The sequence below is a fragment of the Colletotrichum fructicola genome, assembly GCF_000319635.2.
Source record: "Colletotrichum fructicola Nara gc5 chromosome Unknown KSG_Nara_v1_contig09, whole genome shotgun sequence".
Classification (NCBI taxonomy): Eukaryota; Fungi; Ascomycota; class Sordariomycetes; order Glomerellales; family Glomerellaceae; genus Colletotrichum; species Colletotrichum fructicola.
In genome coordinates, this window is record NW_027094059.1 from 2,979,166 (window position 1) to 2,993,898 (window position 14,733).

Sequence of the window (14,733 nt, forward strand, 5' to 3'; positions counted from 1 at the left end):
GCGAACAGGAGGGACGGAAGTGCGTGTTTGTTAGGAACCAGACGAACATGGGAAAGGACATGGGGGCTGCCTGGATGTGCAGAAGATGGTGAAAGGATATTAGAGGCTTGCTTCTGGGCTCTAGGTCTGTTCTCCAAAACCGGCTTCAAGTCACTTTTGCGCCGCGGATGAATTGGATGAGTACTTTGGCAACTCGATGCTGAAGACTTTAATACCGGCTCGTTCTCTCTCTCAAGTTCATTCACTGGCATGATTCCAGATTGAGCCCATTCTCACTCATCCTTTCATTAATCTCCCTCAGTCTCATACCTTACCTTGGCAGCCATGGCGATTCACACGGAAGGCGTGGCGGCGAGGTCACTCCTCACGTCTGAGAAGCCGACGCTCGAGATCGTCGAGACCGTCAAGCCCGTCGAGCAGCCCAGGACCGTCACAGACCTGCTGTTGAGAAGGGTGGAAGAGGCACCAGATGTCGATGTTTTGGCATACCCGGCAACGGCTCGTGGAAGAGATGATTATGTCAACTACACCGCCAAGGACCTTGATCGGTTTGCCGATGAAGCCGCGCGCAAATATGCCCAAGCTGGGCTTCTCCCAGAGGTATGCATCTACATTGTCTCATCGAGACCGTCCCCGACATCTCTCATACTCACCATGATTAGAACCCAAACTCAGCCCAAGCAGAGGTTATCGCGCTTCTTGCCAACTCAGACATAAACTATGTAGTCACCATGTTTGCCCTGTCAAGGATGGGCTTCGCCGTGCTCTACCTCTCAACGCGTCTCTCCCCCGAGGCCTACGTCAATCTCCTCAAGAAGACCAACTGCAACCGCATCGTCATATCAGACCGCTATAGCAGCATAGCCTCCGAAATCACCGAGCAGTACCCCATCTCATCGTTCAGCATCCTCGACAGGGTTGACTACGACCTGCCCACGCCCTCAGGCGAGCGCTTCCCCATCTTCTCGCACCCCAACGCCTCCCAGCGCATCTCCTTCATCGTGCACTCGTCCGGGTCAACGGGGCTGCCCAAGCCCATCTTCCAGACGCACGCCGCCTGTGTCTCCAACTACTCGAGCGGCATCCCCTACCGCGCGTTCCTGACGCTGCCGCTGTTCCACAACCATGGCATCTCAACGCTCTTCCGCGCCATCGTCGCTGGACACAGGATCGCCATCTACAACGCCAACCTGCCACTCTCGGGGACCACGCTAGTAAAGGCCATGGCCGCTACGGAGCCCGGAAGTTTGCACTGCGTGCCGTACGCTTTGAAGCTGCTCGCAGAGACTGAGGGCGGCATTGAGGCACTGAAGAAGCTTAAGCTGGTGCTGTATGGCGGCAGCAGTTGTCCCGATGACCTCGGTGACCGTCTCGTCGAGGAGGGTGTGTATCTCGTCGGACACTACGGCGCGACAGAGATGGGCCAGCTCATGACCTCGTTCCGTGAGCCTGGAGACAAGTACTGGAACTACATGCGCCCCCTCGCCTCGGCCAAGCCCTGGCTGCGCATGATCCCCATCGCAGGTGACGTCTACGAGTGCGTCGTTCTCGATGGCCTCCCGTCAAAGGTCATGTCCAACTCGGACGACCCGGCCCCCAACTCATACCGCACCCGCGACACCTTCGTCCCGCATCCCACCATCCCAGACGCCTGGCGCTACCTCGGCCGCCTCGATGACCGCGTCACCCTCGTCAACGGCGAGAAGGTTCTCCCCATCCCCTACGAGAACCACATCCGCGAGCACGAGCTCGTCCAGGAGGTCGTCGTCTTCGGCGTCGGCAAGTCCATCCCCGGCCTGATCATTATCCCCAGCGAGAACGCCAAGGACCTGTCCAAGGAGGAGATCCTCAAGAACCTCAGCCCGGTCATCGAGCAGGCCAACGCGCGCGCCGAGGCGTTCGGCCGCGTCTCCCCGGAGATGATCGAGGTCGTCGACATCGGCACGGAATACCCCCGCACCGACAAGGGCACCGTCATCCGCGCCGCCTTCTATAAGCAGTTCGCCGACCTCATTGAAGACGTCTACCGCCGCTTCGAGGCCCCCACGGACGAGCTCGCCGGCGGCGAGCTCGTGACTCTCGACTTGCCCCAGCTGGAGGACCACCTCCTCGACCTCTTCCGCAGCAAGCTAGGCTTCGAGGCCCTGCAGAAAGAGACCGACTTCTTCGAGGCCGGCGTCGACAGCCTGCAAGCAAGCACGGCACGCGGCCACATCCAGCGCGGCGTCAACCTCGGCGGCAAGACCCTCGGCCAGAACGTCGTCTTCGAGTTCCCCAACGTCGTCGCCCTCGCCAAACATGTCCACTCCCTCCGCACCGGCGAGGCCGCCGAGGCCGAGGACGAGATCGAGGTGATGAGGAAGCTCATCGCCAAGTACTCCGACTTCAGCGAGCGCAAGTCCGGCAGCATCACCCCAGATGGCGAGACTGTCGTCCTGACCGGCGCCACCGGCTCCCTCGGCGCGCACCTCCTCGCCCAGGTCGTGCGCCAGCCCTACGTCAAGACCGTCTACTGCCTCGCCCGCGCCTCCTCCCCGTCCGAGGCCGAATCCCGCGTGCTCGCCTCACTCACCCCCAAGGGCCTTGTCCTCTCCGACGCCAAGAAGGCCAAGGTGAAGTACCTCCCGACGAACCTGGGCCAAGCGGACCTCGGCCTCGCCCCCGAGGCGGCCGCCGAGCTGCGCAAGACGCTCACGACAGTCATCCACTCCGCGTGGGCCGTCAACTTCAACCTCGGCGTCGCGAGCTTCGAGGCGCAACACATCCGCGGCGTGCATAACCTGCTCAACTTCTGCCTCGGCACCGAGACGGTCGACCCTGCGCGGTTCTACTTCTGCTCGTCCATCTCGGCGGCCGCGGGCACGCCCATTCCGGCGCGCGTGAAGGAGACGTACGTGGAGAACCTCGAGCACGCGCAGAACATGGGCTATGCGCGGTCCAAGGTTGTGACAGAGCACGTCGTCAAGGCGGCAGCGACCAAGACGGGGATGACGGCGCGCGTGCTGCGTTTGGGACAGATTGTGGGTGACTCGGAGGGTGGTGTGTGGAATCAGACGGAGGCGATTCCGTTGATGATTCGGAGTGCCAAGGTGATTAAGGCGCTGCCTGCTCTTGACGAGGTAAGTTATGACATTACAGTCACAGAAAGGAACTCCATACTAACGATATTCACAGACCCCGTCATGGATGCCCGCGGACAAAATGGCCCTCGCAGTCCTCCAACTCGCCAACCTCACCGGCAGCCGCTGCTCCTCCTGCGGCGCGCCCCCAGCATCCCCCGACGACGCGGACCTCAGCCTCGTCTACCAGGTCCAGAACCCAACGCTCTTCCACTGGACCTTCGACTTCCTGCGCGCCCTCCGCGCCGCCGGGCTCGAGTTCCAGATCGTCTCGCAGCGCGAGTGGGTGCGTCGCCTGCGCGACTCGGACCCCGACCCGGAGACGAACCCGACGTACAAGCTTCTGCGCTTCTTTGAGGAGAAGTATGACAACGACAGGCCTGGTCGTGAGGGGTTGGTGTTTGAAACGCAGCGGACGGGAGAGAGGAGTCCGGCTGTTGGAGAGGGATGGGATGTTGTGGGGAGCCGGCTTGTTGAGAAGATGGTTAGGTGGATGGAGACGCAGTGGTAGATGGCTTGTTTCTTAGATATCCTGGGGCTTCATAAGTGGCGTTTGGCATGATCTATTATGGGGTTTTGAGTAATGTTTACAGGTTGATATCAATATGATGAACAAATTGGTCCTTTACGTCCATGTATCTGCCGGCCTTGATTGTCCGGAGGTCGGAAAAGCGAAATCGCCCACATTAAGTCACATCTCAGTCCGAAACCTCTTGTGAAGTACAATAGTTGAGATTCAGTGTCATTGTCTTGGTCAAAACATCTGGATTTCTCCGGGCTTCTGACATCCAGGCTGTGTTGTCGAGTACGCAGCTTGGGCAGGGAGTCAATGTTCAGATATTAAGTTCTCATTTCTCTTCAACTAGGGCAATAATTTACAGGATTTCCAGCCAAAATGTACAATCAAACTGTTCAATCCTAAGATTCGTAGTAATCTGGAACTTCGGGCGCAAACGGTATGTGATACCGTCGAGGAGGCCTACGACGCAGCTCGGGAAGTCCCTCGTAGCTGTCCGAATAAAGTCCATCGTCGTAGGCAGAGTGCAACTCCTCGCCTACAAAGTGATACGGCCTCCGTCGGCTGCGCGACCGAGGTGTGCGAGACCTTTGATTCATAAAGTACCTCTCATGCTGGCGGCCGCGAGGAGGCTGACTGTGAGTGCGTCCGAAGTGTTGCCGTGCCTCAGCGAAACGAGCATCTGGGAATGTAGGGTGATCCATGATCAGCTCGGGCCTGCGCTGGTATGGCACTGTTCTCGCTTCCAACGAATCGACTTGAGCTTGAAGCGATTCCAATTGTTTGTGACGCTCGTCCTCGGTATCACCTTTCGAAGATTGAAGTTCCAGCCCTCGAGTTCGACTGATCAACTCGGTAATTTGTTGCAAAGTCAATTCTGACTGCTCCAGAGCCCGGCCCCTCTCCAATGAGTCCCAGAGGTCCTGGGTGATTGCTACAGGCGTTTTTGATCGGCGATACTCCAGCGGAATGGCTCTTCGATGCGGCTCTGAATCAATGTCCAGATCTCTCAAACGGTCCCGACGTCGCACCATGACATCCCTGACACTATCCTCCAACAATCTCCCGAACTCATCGCGAACGAACGCCACGTTCTTCGCCATAGCATCCTGTTGTGCTGCGGCTGCTGCTCGCTCCTTCCTTCTCCTCGCTTTCCTGGATTTCTCGTGGTCCTTGTCGCTGAGCAAGTCTCGCACCTGTTGTTGAACCAGCCCTATGCCGCAGTCAACACACGGGGGCATGTCTTCAATTCGTGGCTGGCGTGGTTTCGGTCGAAACACAGGGACAAAATCAGGTTCTTGGAAACCTTGGCCATATCTCGGAGGATCCTGATGAGCGTAAGGAGCTTGTGGCAGCGGATGAGGATAAGGATATGGCGGCGGGGCAGGTGGCTGGTTGACTGGGACGTTGAGCACCAAGTGGGCGGGGGGCACGCCGTTCCACCAGCCTGGCGCAACATTCAGATGCGGAACAGGCCGATATCCAGGTTGGTGGAAAGGTGGTAACCATGCCCCATTCATATTCTTGCCTGTTGGAGGTTGTCGTGGAGGTGCTGCAGGGTATGGATGTGGTTGTGATGATGCCAGCGGACGCACTTTGGGTGGCGTGTTTGGATTCGCTTCCGGCGGTGGTGGAGGTGGTGGATGGGAGTATAAATACTCTGCCATGTGATCGGGCAACTGATATCCACCAGGACCTATATAGGAAATGTCGGGATACTTCCGATTTTTCCGGTGGATTCTATAAGCGCCGTGATTCTCGGAACGATTATTCGAGGGAATCGATGAGTCCCCTGGACGCTTCCGTGACTTATGTTGTCGTGTCTCATTCTCATCTTTTCGCGGGCCCTTCCCCTCTCCACTCTTCTCGGACTTTCCGGGATTCATGTATATCGTAGTTGGCTCCTTCAGTTTGTCCTGAGGCTAGCATCAACGCGTCGGAGTATCCTCTGTATATCGGGCCAAGCTTGTTTGACGACCGCGAATGTAGTACGAAGGATGCCTAGATTCCAAATACGCCGGAAATATGATTGCGGGTGGGCGAGAAAAAGTGCAGAAATAAGGCACGAAAATATAGTACCGTACTGCTTCCCTCGATTTTGATGGTTCGCCTGGAAAGGCAGACCAGGCTGTGAGGCAACCGTTTGCTGGGATGCCTAGCCAGACGTAAGTCACCCCTCTTTGGTTAGTTTGTCCTCATCGGGGCTCTGTGCATGCGTCTTCCAATTTTGTCCTGAACCAGCGCTGATAAAGATAAGCCAGCTTGTGCTGGGGAACGTTGCAAATTAGGTGACGGTTGCCTGGCTACGTAAAGCAGCATACAATGCACTTGAGAAGCCGGACATGAGCAGCTCTCCGATCCCGATGAATCAACAGCAGGAGAAAACTATCACAGACCCCTTACCTATCTTTTGATGGGTGAGGGAAAAGACTTTGAACACATGCCCCACGATTTCTTCGAACATTGACTTGCATTGAAGCCGGGTACTCCTCCCGAATTGCAACATGAGGTACCAACAAAAGTGGTGCGCTTGCGTGCTTTTCTCTTATTACCCCGCATCATAGTTCGTATGCATGTCAGATGGCCAGTCTGACATTGCTCCTGTGATTTACTTACAATGCGCGATGGCTCGCATAACCTCTATTCTGCACGGTCAACATGCAGACAATGAGCCAATGATGCCGATGCACGTTGTTTATCACCTCACTTGGCCTTGGAAGTTTGTTCCTCGAGAGCCTGATTGTGATGACCACGATACCAATTGTACGCACATCATGCATAGGCCACGGGTTTACTGCTTGATGACGAACATACGACTGACAGCTGAACGCTGCGACTTAACTACATCTAGGAAGCGCCATGCATCCCACCCAGCGGCTGCAGACGGTTTGCATACGACTGCTACTTCTCCCTTTCTTTGATAAGATTTGTCGTCAAGTTTCTAGCCGCAGAGCCTTCACGTTACTCGGACACGCACCGCATTTCAAGATGGACGCCCCCAGCACGGCCGCATCGACCTTCGCATTATTCGAAAAGCTCGACAAGCTCTTCCAGATAATCAAGGACATCAAAGATCTTCCAAACGCTATTCATAGAGTAGGGGAGTCTTTCGCAATAGTCTTGGATGTTGTCAATGTTATCCGAGACGAACCCAACTCAAAGTTCGCGGGGTATGTGAACGGATTTCTCGAACTTTGCAACACCCAGGCGAAGCGAATTGGGTACGTCTTCAATGCAATCAGGATTGCGATGAAGCGGAGAAGTGAGGATAGAAACTGGTCCACATTCGTCGATATCTATCGCGAGAAGGTCCGCGAGGCGGGCAAAGTGGAAGTCATGATGGAGTCGATCTTGCAGATACTGAGGAACCTGGCCGTTACTAAGATTTTCAAATCACTCGAGGAGGCAATGCCATCGATTGACAGAATGACTGAAGCCATCAAGGCGATTGAAGACGCCGAACCGCCATTGACGGAATCGGACTTCAACGACAGTGCGGCGACTTGACAGTAAACTTCTGTCGATGGGAAGGGGATCGTGACAACCGGATCTCATGCACAGAATAGTGTGGAAAGCTCATTTACGTCTGACGCAACAATCGAGAGGGGGTGATTTCTTGTTAGAGCTAGCGAATCAGCTTTTACCATTGGATTCAATAACTTCGAATTCGTCCTAAGCCTGTGGCGGTTCAGCTCTAAAAAAACGTAGTGAAGCTGTGGGGACAACCGATAAATTTCTCTCACACCTGACAGCCCGGGCAAAGGTTAAATCCTGGAGAGAAACGCCGCGGCGAAATCCTACAAGCCCTCATCAAAGTATTTACTAGTGCATTATTTATCGTCAACGCCGTGGAAGAACTCACGGTCATCCTTATAAGACTATGAAGCATTACAGACCTTCCAGAGAGGGGGCGCGCACCTTGACGCCGTCATCATTCTGGAAAAGAAGTTGAAATCACCACCAACGAGAACGATGTCAAATATATCTGCGGAGGTTCATGGACAGTCGCATTTTTCTACAAAGATTAGCTGAACAGTGGAAAACTGAAGATCCAAGGTTCCTGTATGTCACTCTCTAGGAGTTGATCACGATGTCACATAGACTAAAAGAGGGATTCCCTCGATAATTAGATTCAAATCGGCATTATCAAATCAACCTTAGAACAAAGCTACACAGGTTTCTTCTTGCAAGCCTTCGAATAAAGTCAATAGCAGCCGCTGCTCTTAGCCATGGCGGATTAAATCACAGTCTTGCTACGTAAAGATTTTGGACGGCCTCTGGCGGGGTCTATGGAAAGGCCTTGAAACGGATTAGACGCTCATCAAGCTCGTTCCTGATGTTATTAATCAAACTCTTGTCTTCATCTTTTCAAATATCCAGCGGCCTTGATACTAAGAATCGGGTAATTTGCAGCACACATACAAGTGAATGATAAGTCTATACGGCGACTGTAACATAAATACGAAGTCGGCTATGAGGCAGCAGCACTCAGGCCCCTGAGCATATCGATGGGAAATGAATCACCTTTGTTGTTACATAATTTATTTAGGATGCATGATTTGAACTACCATACGATACATTTCGAGATTGAGATTGAAAGGCTTTACTGACCCTTTCCGTTCATGGTACAAAATTGAGTCAGCATATCAGGCTGAGCTATGAGATGTCAGCCATCGTTTCTCCTCCAGTCAAGGCCAATGTTTCTCCGCGCCCACGATCGCTATATAATCCTAAGTTTGATCTACGTCTTCTGCGCAGGTCATCGAGACGTCTGGGTATGAAAGACCCCCGAGACTCAATTGGTTGACTTGCAGAGGGCTCCATGGAATGACTAACATCTGCGTCTAACCATGTCTTCCTAGTGACACGCCTCCTAATAGCCTCCCACTTGTATGCGTATAGGTATGCTGAACACAACACCAACAAAGTAATTGGTGCAGCTGTTGTCCAGTATGTCCATGAGCTCTGCGGCATATCACGGATATCCACAGTATTCATTCCAAAGAAACTCGTGACGAAAGACCTAAGATCATGTTAGTCCTTGCCTGACACATGTTTCTTACTTAGCAGACCGCGTCATGGGCTCAAGATGCTTACAAGGGGAGAAAGAATAATGTGACCAATGTGAAAACCCGAATGGCATTCCCATGTCCTTCGTCCAGAACCTCAATGCTTTCCTTTACTCTAGCCCGCAGATCGGCAGCTCGATGCAGCATTCTGAGCATATCCTCATGCTCACGCTTCCGTTCTGCCTTAGCTCGCTCAATAACTTTCAACTCCAGCGCGAAACGAGCCACTCTGTCTTGATCCACAACGGGGAAGGACATGGGATGCAAAACGAGTCCAGTAGTGTCAAGACAGCGCCATTGTGTTACGTTGAGGTCTTTGATAGCTCGGAGCTCCTCTTCCAGCGCTCGAATAGCAAGAAACGCTCGGCGTTGGGGACGTATACTCGCGTTGAAGTCAAGAGCACGAGCGTGAGCTTCGTAAAAGGCCATGAGGTCCAATTCTGTCGTCGCCGTCGTCGGTGCGTTTTGGCCCGGCTTTTGTAACGCAGCTTCAAGGAGCCCCAAATCTTCCCCCCCTGTAACGATCCTCCTCGTTCCTCTACGTACCTCTCCTGCAAGACCTGAAAGGTTCAGTGGCACCTTAGAAGACCCAGCACTAATACGAAGGGCGCCTGTTTGTAAGTTGGTCATGGCTGTCGTGACAATGTACTCGGCTCCGACAGCACTGAATCGGACACTGCTTGTGTTCCCAGCAGTATTGGCGAGAATAAGATCCTCCCTTGCGTTACCAAGCGATGTCATTACCGTCTCCAGAATCCTTGAGTAGCGCGTCCGGCCCTTGTTCGCCCGGCTGTTTCGATGAATTTCGATGTCGTCTTCTCTGCATGTCAGTAAAACCATCCGAGCCTGCACGCAAAGTAAGGCAACAATGTTTTGAAAAGCTCGAAGCAGACTAGTGGGCAAAGCAAGTGCCTCAAGCTGGTTTCCGCTCCTCTCCTGCCCCTGAGATGGTCGGTTATCCTGAACCTCGTCATGAAGATTCCTGTCTGGGCGAAAGCCCGGTCTTGCAACAAAGAGATGAAGTTTTTCGGACTCGTCGAGAATCTTTTCAAGATCCTGTTTGAAGATTGACAGATCTCTCATCAGCGTATTGAAAAGAGGATCTGTTTCAACCTCCTTTACGTTCTGAAGCCACACGACACATGGGTCCTCATGGGGTGCGGGTGGAATTTTATGGCCTGGAGGCTGAGTTTGTCCACGGCCAGCGTGAAGATGTTCAAGGGCGCCAACGAGATCGTACTCGGTGTTGCCGTCACACGCCTTGCATATTTCAGCTGCAGGCGTCTCAGCATGGCCGTAGCAAGACCCTTTGATAGTCCAGGACTGGACTCCCTCGGCTGCATTCATTAGTGCAGCGTATCGAATGTGCTGTAAGAAGTGTCAACAAATGTTCATGCGTCCTCCCTAGTAATCATCATGCTTTAAAACGGGCCGCGAGTAACTTACCCTGAAAGTCAAATCTAATGCACCCCAGAACCGATTTATGATGTTTCTGATATGTGCATAGAACCCTGCTCCTTCATCCTCAAGGGGCAAGTATAGAGCCAATATCGTCTTAGATATGGTAAATATTTCCCGGATCAACTCATTCGCTTGTTGTACGGTATTTGCGCATGGTCCATGTCTTGCCAATGGGGGATCATTGGTTGAGCTGGGTGAAAAAGAGCTCGGATTATGTGTCGATTCCTGGGATGGCAACTCTCCGTCCGAGAATTTACTACGTTTTGTAGCTTCGATGGTCGCTGACTTTGGATTTAGCCGACTCAAAATGGCATGACGGCTGCAGATGTCTTCAAGAGAACACTCATAACCACTTTTGTAAAGCCTACCGTAAAGTGCATTGCCTTGGAGAGACCCGTCAGTCTTTCGGAGCAGTCGTACCATTGTGCTTATGCTTCCCTCTTCCTTCTGGCCCCCTGCGCTTCTTTGAGTGACCTTCCACATCAAAAATGGGGTTACAGGTGTGATAAATGATGTGACTTGTTCCCTATTCCTAGGCCTCTCACGGCTTCGAGTTCGCACGAAACTCCTGCGGGAAGCGATTGACGGTGGTTTTGTTGAAGGGGCTTCGCGATCGCTCCCATCTTCGGAAGAGCTGAGGTGATATGTGCGACTTTCCCGCCTTCTTGTAGGTTCGCAGCCCTCGATTGACTTGATTGAATGGGCTGCTCTGGATTGTGCCGTGGTCTTTGGTAGGTCGTAGTTCTCATTAATGCCATCTACTCGGGATCTACTCCAAAGCTGGAGGCTCTGACAAGTTTCCTCATGCGGATAAGATGGTTTAGCTTCCCTGTCTCTGAACGCTTCTGTCAGAACTAGGAGAAAATATATATGCAGTCTCCTCTAGTTGTCAATGTTGATGTCACTTGCCTTGCATAAACAGTCATCCGCATTGACGATGATGATATTGATCCTGACTTTGAACTTGAGAACGACTCAGATTCAGCCAGATGTGCGCCTGGGTTTCGTTGTGATAGTGGGACATTGGCAGAAACCGATTGTGTGGGTGGGTCCCTGTTGAGGTGCCTGTTCGTCCCGGAACCAGACCCTGCGTACGGACTAGATGCTCTGGGTCGTAAGATGAGTGCAGTTCTTGGCGTATATCCCTCAGATGCCGGAACTGGTTGTGGGTGGGAAAATGATGGAAGTTGCGTCGTGGACGCAGAGCGGCTATTGGAGTGAATCTCTGTGACTGGGGGCCGATCAAACCATGGCGGAGGCGGTGTATAGTATCCTGAATGACGGCCATACTGGGCATGATTTTCAGAACCTTTACGTCGTAGGTGTAGGCGGATTTCATCAAGAGTAGCCCGAGCTTCCTCTAAAATAGTTGCCCAAGTTTCTGAGGTCACATTAAAGCCGCCATATCTGTCCTCGAAGACGTCGAAATCTTTGAACGAAGTCAAGTTCGTGATATAAGCTATGAGTTCCTAAGCAGGTAGTGTCAGGTCACAGACGCTGCTTTCATTGTTCATCTGGGGTTATGATTTGTAACTGAACCTACAGCGAAGCTCATGTCGTTCTTAATGTAGGAGCAGTGCTCCTTATCAAGGAAGTCGGTGATCTTCACAGTGACAAGTGGCCTCAAGTCACTCTCGTCGATGATAATGTTATCTTTACATACTGTCGACAAAGGTACTTCTGCCCATGTCAACAGAACATCTATGGGTATCAGCAGAATAATACATGCATGTGAGTTTCGATGCAACAGAACTTACCTGCCCCTATAAGGAGGCACTTCATTCTAGCAACCTGCAGTATGTCCTTCCCAAGCCACTTTTGCGTCTCGGACAGAATCTGCATCTTGTCTCTGGCGTCACCTACGTCATAACCGTAGTGGGCACTAAGAAGGCTCTCCATGGTTTCATGGCCCATCTCCCTGCTCCGGCCCTCACGAAAAACGAAATAAGGAGTAGAGTAGTACGTGACTGTATTCCCGTTAGCTCCGTCCGTACGAAGAACATTTGTCCTGGTTCTATGACTAGTGAGGTTCGAACTGCGATTGAGATCTTGGTTCTTTGGAGTGACTCGTTCAAGAAGACCCAGCGCAAGGGATTTGTAATATTCCGTGCGAATGATTGGGCAACAGATAATGAGGCTCTGTCCTCACTGTTCAGTTTCTTAAGTCTTACATACTTGCGGTAGAGATTATGCGCACCTTGATGACTTTCAGAATATCTGAGGTATGCCGCACATGCCTACCGAGGAGTCAGTTCTGTTCTGGATTTGCATCAGGGGAGTACACACAGCCAATGGATTTGACGCGGTGCAGGTGCCGCACGATCGAGCGGGTTCTTTTGACAATAAAGTGTCACCACGCTTTTGTCCTTCTCATCTGCAAAACTTTCTTCTCAACTTCCCTCTCGCCTAATTTTTCTTAGCATCCACTGTTAGTGTAATACGTGGGATACTACCAAAATCCTTAACAGCTGAAAATCCTTCACCTCTCGCCTCCAGCGCCCTCCTGCGATGGCTTCACAGCCTCCGGCGGGCCCTGGATCGCCGCCGGCCCCTTCGGCCGGCCCTGATCGAGGCTCCGGAACCCCTCCGGAGCCGTCCCCAACCTCAAGGGCTAAACGCCGCCGCGGTACCGAGGCCCAGCCATCCCAGCCCAGCCTCGTGGGAAGCAAGCCCGACGCCTCTACAACAGCCCCCTTAACGGCTAAGGGGCCTACGACGATAACTGGAACAGCTACTGGAGCTGTCCTCACAGCCCTGGATGAGGAAGCGAAGCACTATGAAGCCCGGAAGGACGTCTTTATAGCTATCGCCCAGTCTGTGGATAATGTGGTCTCCTGCTTTGAGGGGCCTAGGAAGCAGATTGCAAAGGAGGCCACGGCCTATGTGATCCAAGCCTTGAAAAGAATCATGGGTAACGAGTCAGCGGCCCCGGCCCCGCGTCGGAACTGGGCTGATGTAGCGGCCTCAGCACCGGCTGCAGCCCCGGCCCCGGCCCGTAACGTTACCCGAAACCCAACCCAGCCTCAAGCCCAGGCCCAGACCCAGCCCCAGGCTCTAACCCAGCTGAAGGAGGACCTCCGGGTCTTTGCCCGTATCCCTGAAGAGGGCCTAGGGGCTGCTAGGAAGCATGCCCCTTTTACCCTACGCCGTACAGTCTGCCAGGCCCTTAGCCTCCAACTAGCAGATATCCCACATATCTACCACATTGCAACTGGCTACTCGCTAAGACCCCTGAACAGACAGGTCCAGCAAACCCTGCTTGCAAACAGACAGAAACTAGCAGACAGCCTGGGAGCTTATAAGGTTGAAACGCCTACTAAGTGGTTTACTTACGTTGTCCCACGCTGCCCTGCTAAACTGTGGTCCCTTGATGGTGAGGCCCTCGACCCAGCCACTCTGGTTGAAGAGGAGGTCTTTGCACAGACGGGATGTAAGCCTATCCGGGCCCGACAATCCCAACTTGGTATAAACCCCATCACAAACGAGGTCTCTTGGATTATCTCCTTCTCTGCAGAAGTACTACCCTTCAGGCTCTTCAACCAAAGCAGCAGATCTCAGCTTATCCAGAAGAAAAAGACCCTCATCAGACATGACCCTGGTTGCCAGGGATATCATTCAAACCGGTACTGTAACCGACAGACACTCTGTAGCAACTGCAGCAGGCCCGCAGGCTCCCATGAGACCTGGCCCTGCATAGCCAGACCGAAGTGCGCTAACTGCGCCGGCCCCTTCCAAGCCAACCATAAGGACTGCCCAGCAAGGCCCTTAGTGGTTAACGGCTCCCCCACCCTCCCAGGTCGGAAGGAACTCTCCCGGATCCGTAAAGCTGGGCAGAAGGCCTATGAGGCCCTCTATCAGAGCAGTCAGGCCGGCACCCACGCCCGCAGCACCCAGCAACCTAGCAACAGCCTGACGAGCCCTCAGCCTGGCTCTAAGCGACCACGAGCCCCTACCCCTACCCAGGACTCAATCATCGTAGCGGACGTTAGCGATACAGCAAGCTCTAGCAGTATGGAGGAGGACGAGACTGAGGCTGAAGCAGACGTCTCTGACAGCAACCCTATCCTACCACCACTACCTACCCAGCATACCCCAGCTACCTCAAGCAGCAGGGTCCAGCGGGTAGCTCAGAAGCCTGATTATAACGTTATTCAGATCGATATAGTCCTGATCCAGGAACCCTGGATAGACTATAGAGATAAGATGCAGATTAACACACACCCAGGCTTTAACTCCTACGTACCAGTTGACTTCTGGAACAGCAGAGACACAAGGCCTAGGGTTATGACCTACACACGCAAAGGTCTAAGGCTGCAAATACAGCAACAAAGGCCTACCCAATCAAGAGATATCTTGTGGGTGAAAGTTGGCGACCTCACTATTATGAATATATATAGGCCGCCAGATGAGCCTACAAACCAAGCAACCAGCCTCCTTCTAGATTACCAACCGCCAGAGAGAGCCCTTATTGCTGGGGACCTTAACGCCCACCACTCCTCATGGGAACCTGGGTCCCCTAGCCGAAATCGAGGAGACGATATTGCAGAATGGGCGGAAGGCTACGATC

The 14,733-nt window shown here is 53.1% G+C and overlaps 4 protein-coding genes across 4 annotated transcripts; 3 read left to right on the forward strand and 1 right to left on the reverse strand.

Annotated features, from left to right (window-relative positions):
• Window positions 1–324: 324 nt before the first annotated feature.
• CGGC5_v015143 (Adenylate-forming reductase Nps11) lies at window positions 325–3,630 on the forward strand (the record flags this gene model as incomplete). Its single annotated transcript, XM_032027583.1, has 3 exons — window positions 325–600; window positions 663–3,119; window positions 3,175–3,630. 3 exons carry the CDS (start codon window positions 325–327, stop codon window positions 3,628–3,630), a joined length of 3,189 nt encoding a protein of 1,062 aa, XP_031876056.1.
• A 2,994-nt stretch (window positions 3,631–6,624) lies between these two features.
• CGGC5_v015144 (uncharacterized protein) lies at window positions 6,625–7,143 on the forward strand (the record flags this gene model as incomplete). The annotated part of the gene is made up of 1 exon (XM_032027585.1): window positions 6,625–7,143. The coding sequence occupies one exon, from the start codon at window positions 6,625–6,627 to the stop codon at window positions 7,141–7,143; it is 519 nt and encodes a 172-aa protein (XP_031876079.1).
• A 1,131-nt stretch (window positions 7,144–8,274) lies between these two features.
• Window positions 8,275–12,065, reverse strand: CGGC5_v015145 (uncharacterized protein; the record flags this gene model as incomplete). The annotated part of the gene is made up of 8 exons (XM_032027587.2): window positions 8,275–8,292; window positions 8,473–8,659; window positions 8,734–9,179; window positions 9,252–10,073; window positions 10,152–10,259; window positions 11,558–11,635; window positions 11,710–11,867; window positions 11,924–12,065. 8 exons carry the CDS (start codon window positions 12,063–12,065, stop codon window positions 8,275–8,277), a joined length of 1,959 nt encoding a protein of 652 aa, XP_031876076.2.
• Window positions 12,066–12,674: 609 nt separating this feature from the next.
• On the forward strand, window positions 12,675–14,446 carry CGGC5_v015146 (uncharacterized protein; the record flags this gene model as incomplete). Its single annotated transcript, XM_066153210.1, has 3 exons — window positions 12,675–13,596; window positions 13,963–14,330; window positions 14,429–14,446. 3 exons carry the CDS (start codon window positions 12,675–12,677, stop codon window positions 14,444–14,446), a joined length of 1,308 nt encoding a protein of 435 aa, XP_066007526.1.
• Between the last annotated feature and the right edge of the window lie 287 nt (window positions 14,447–14,733).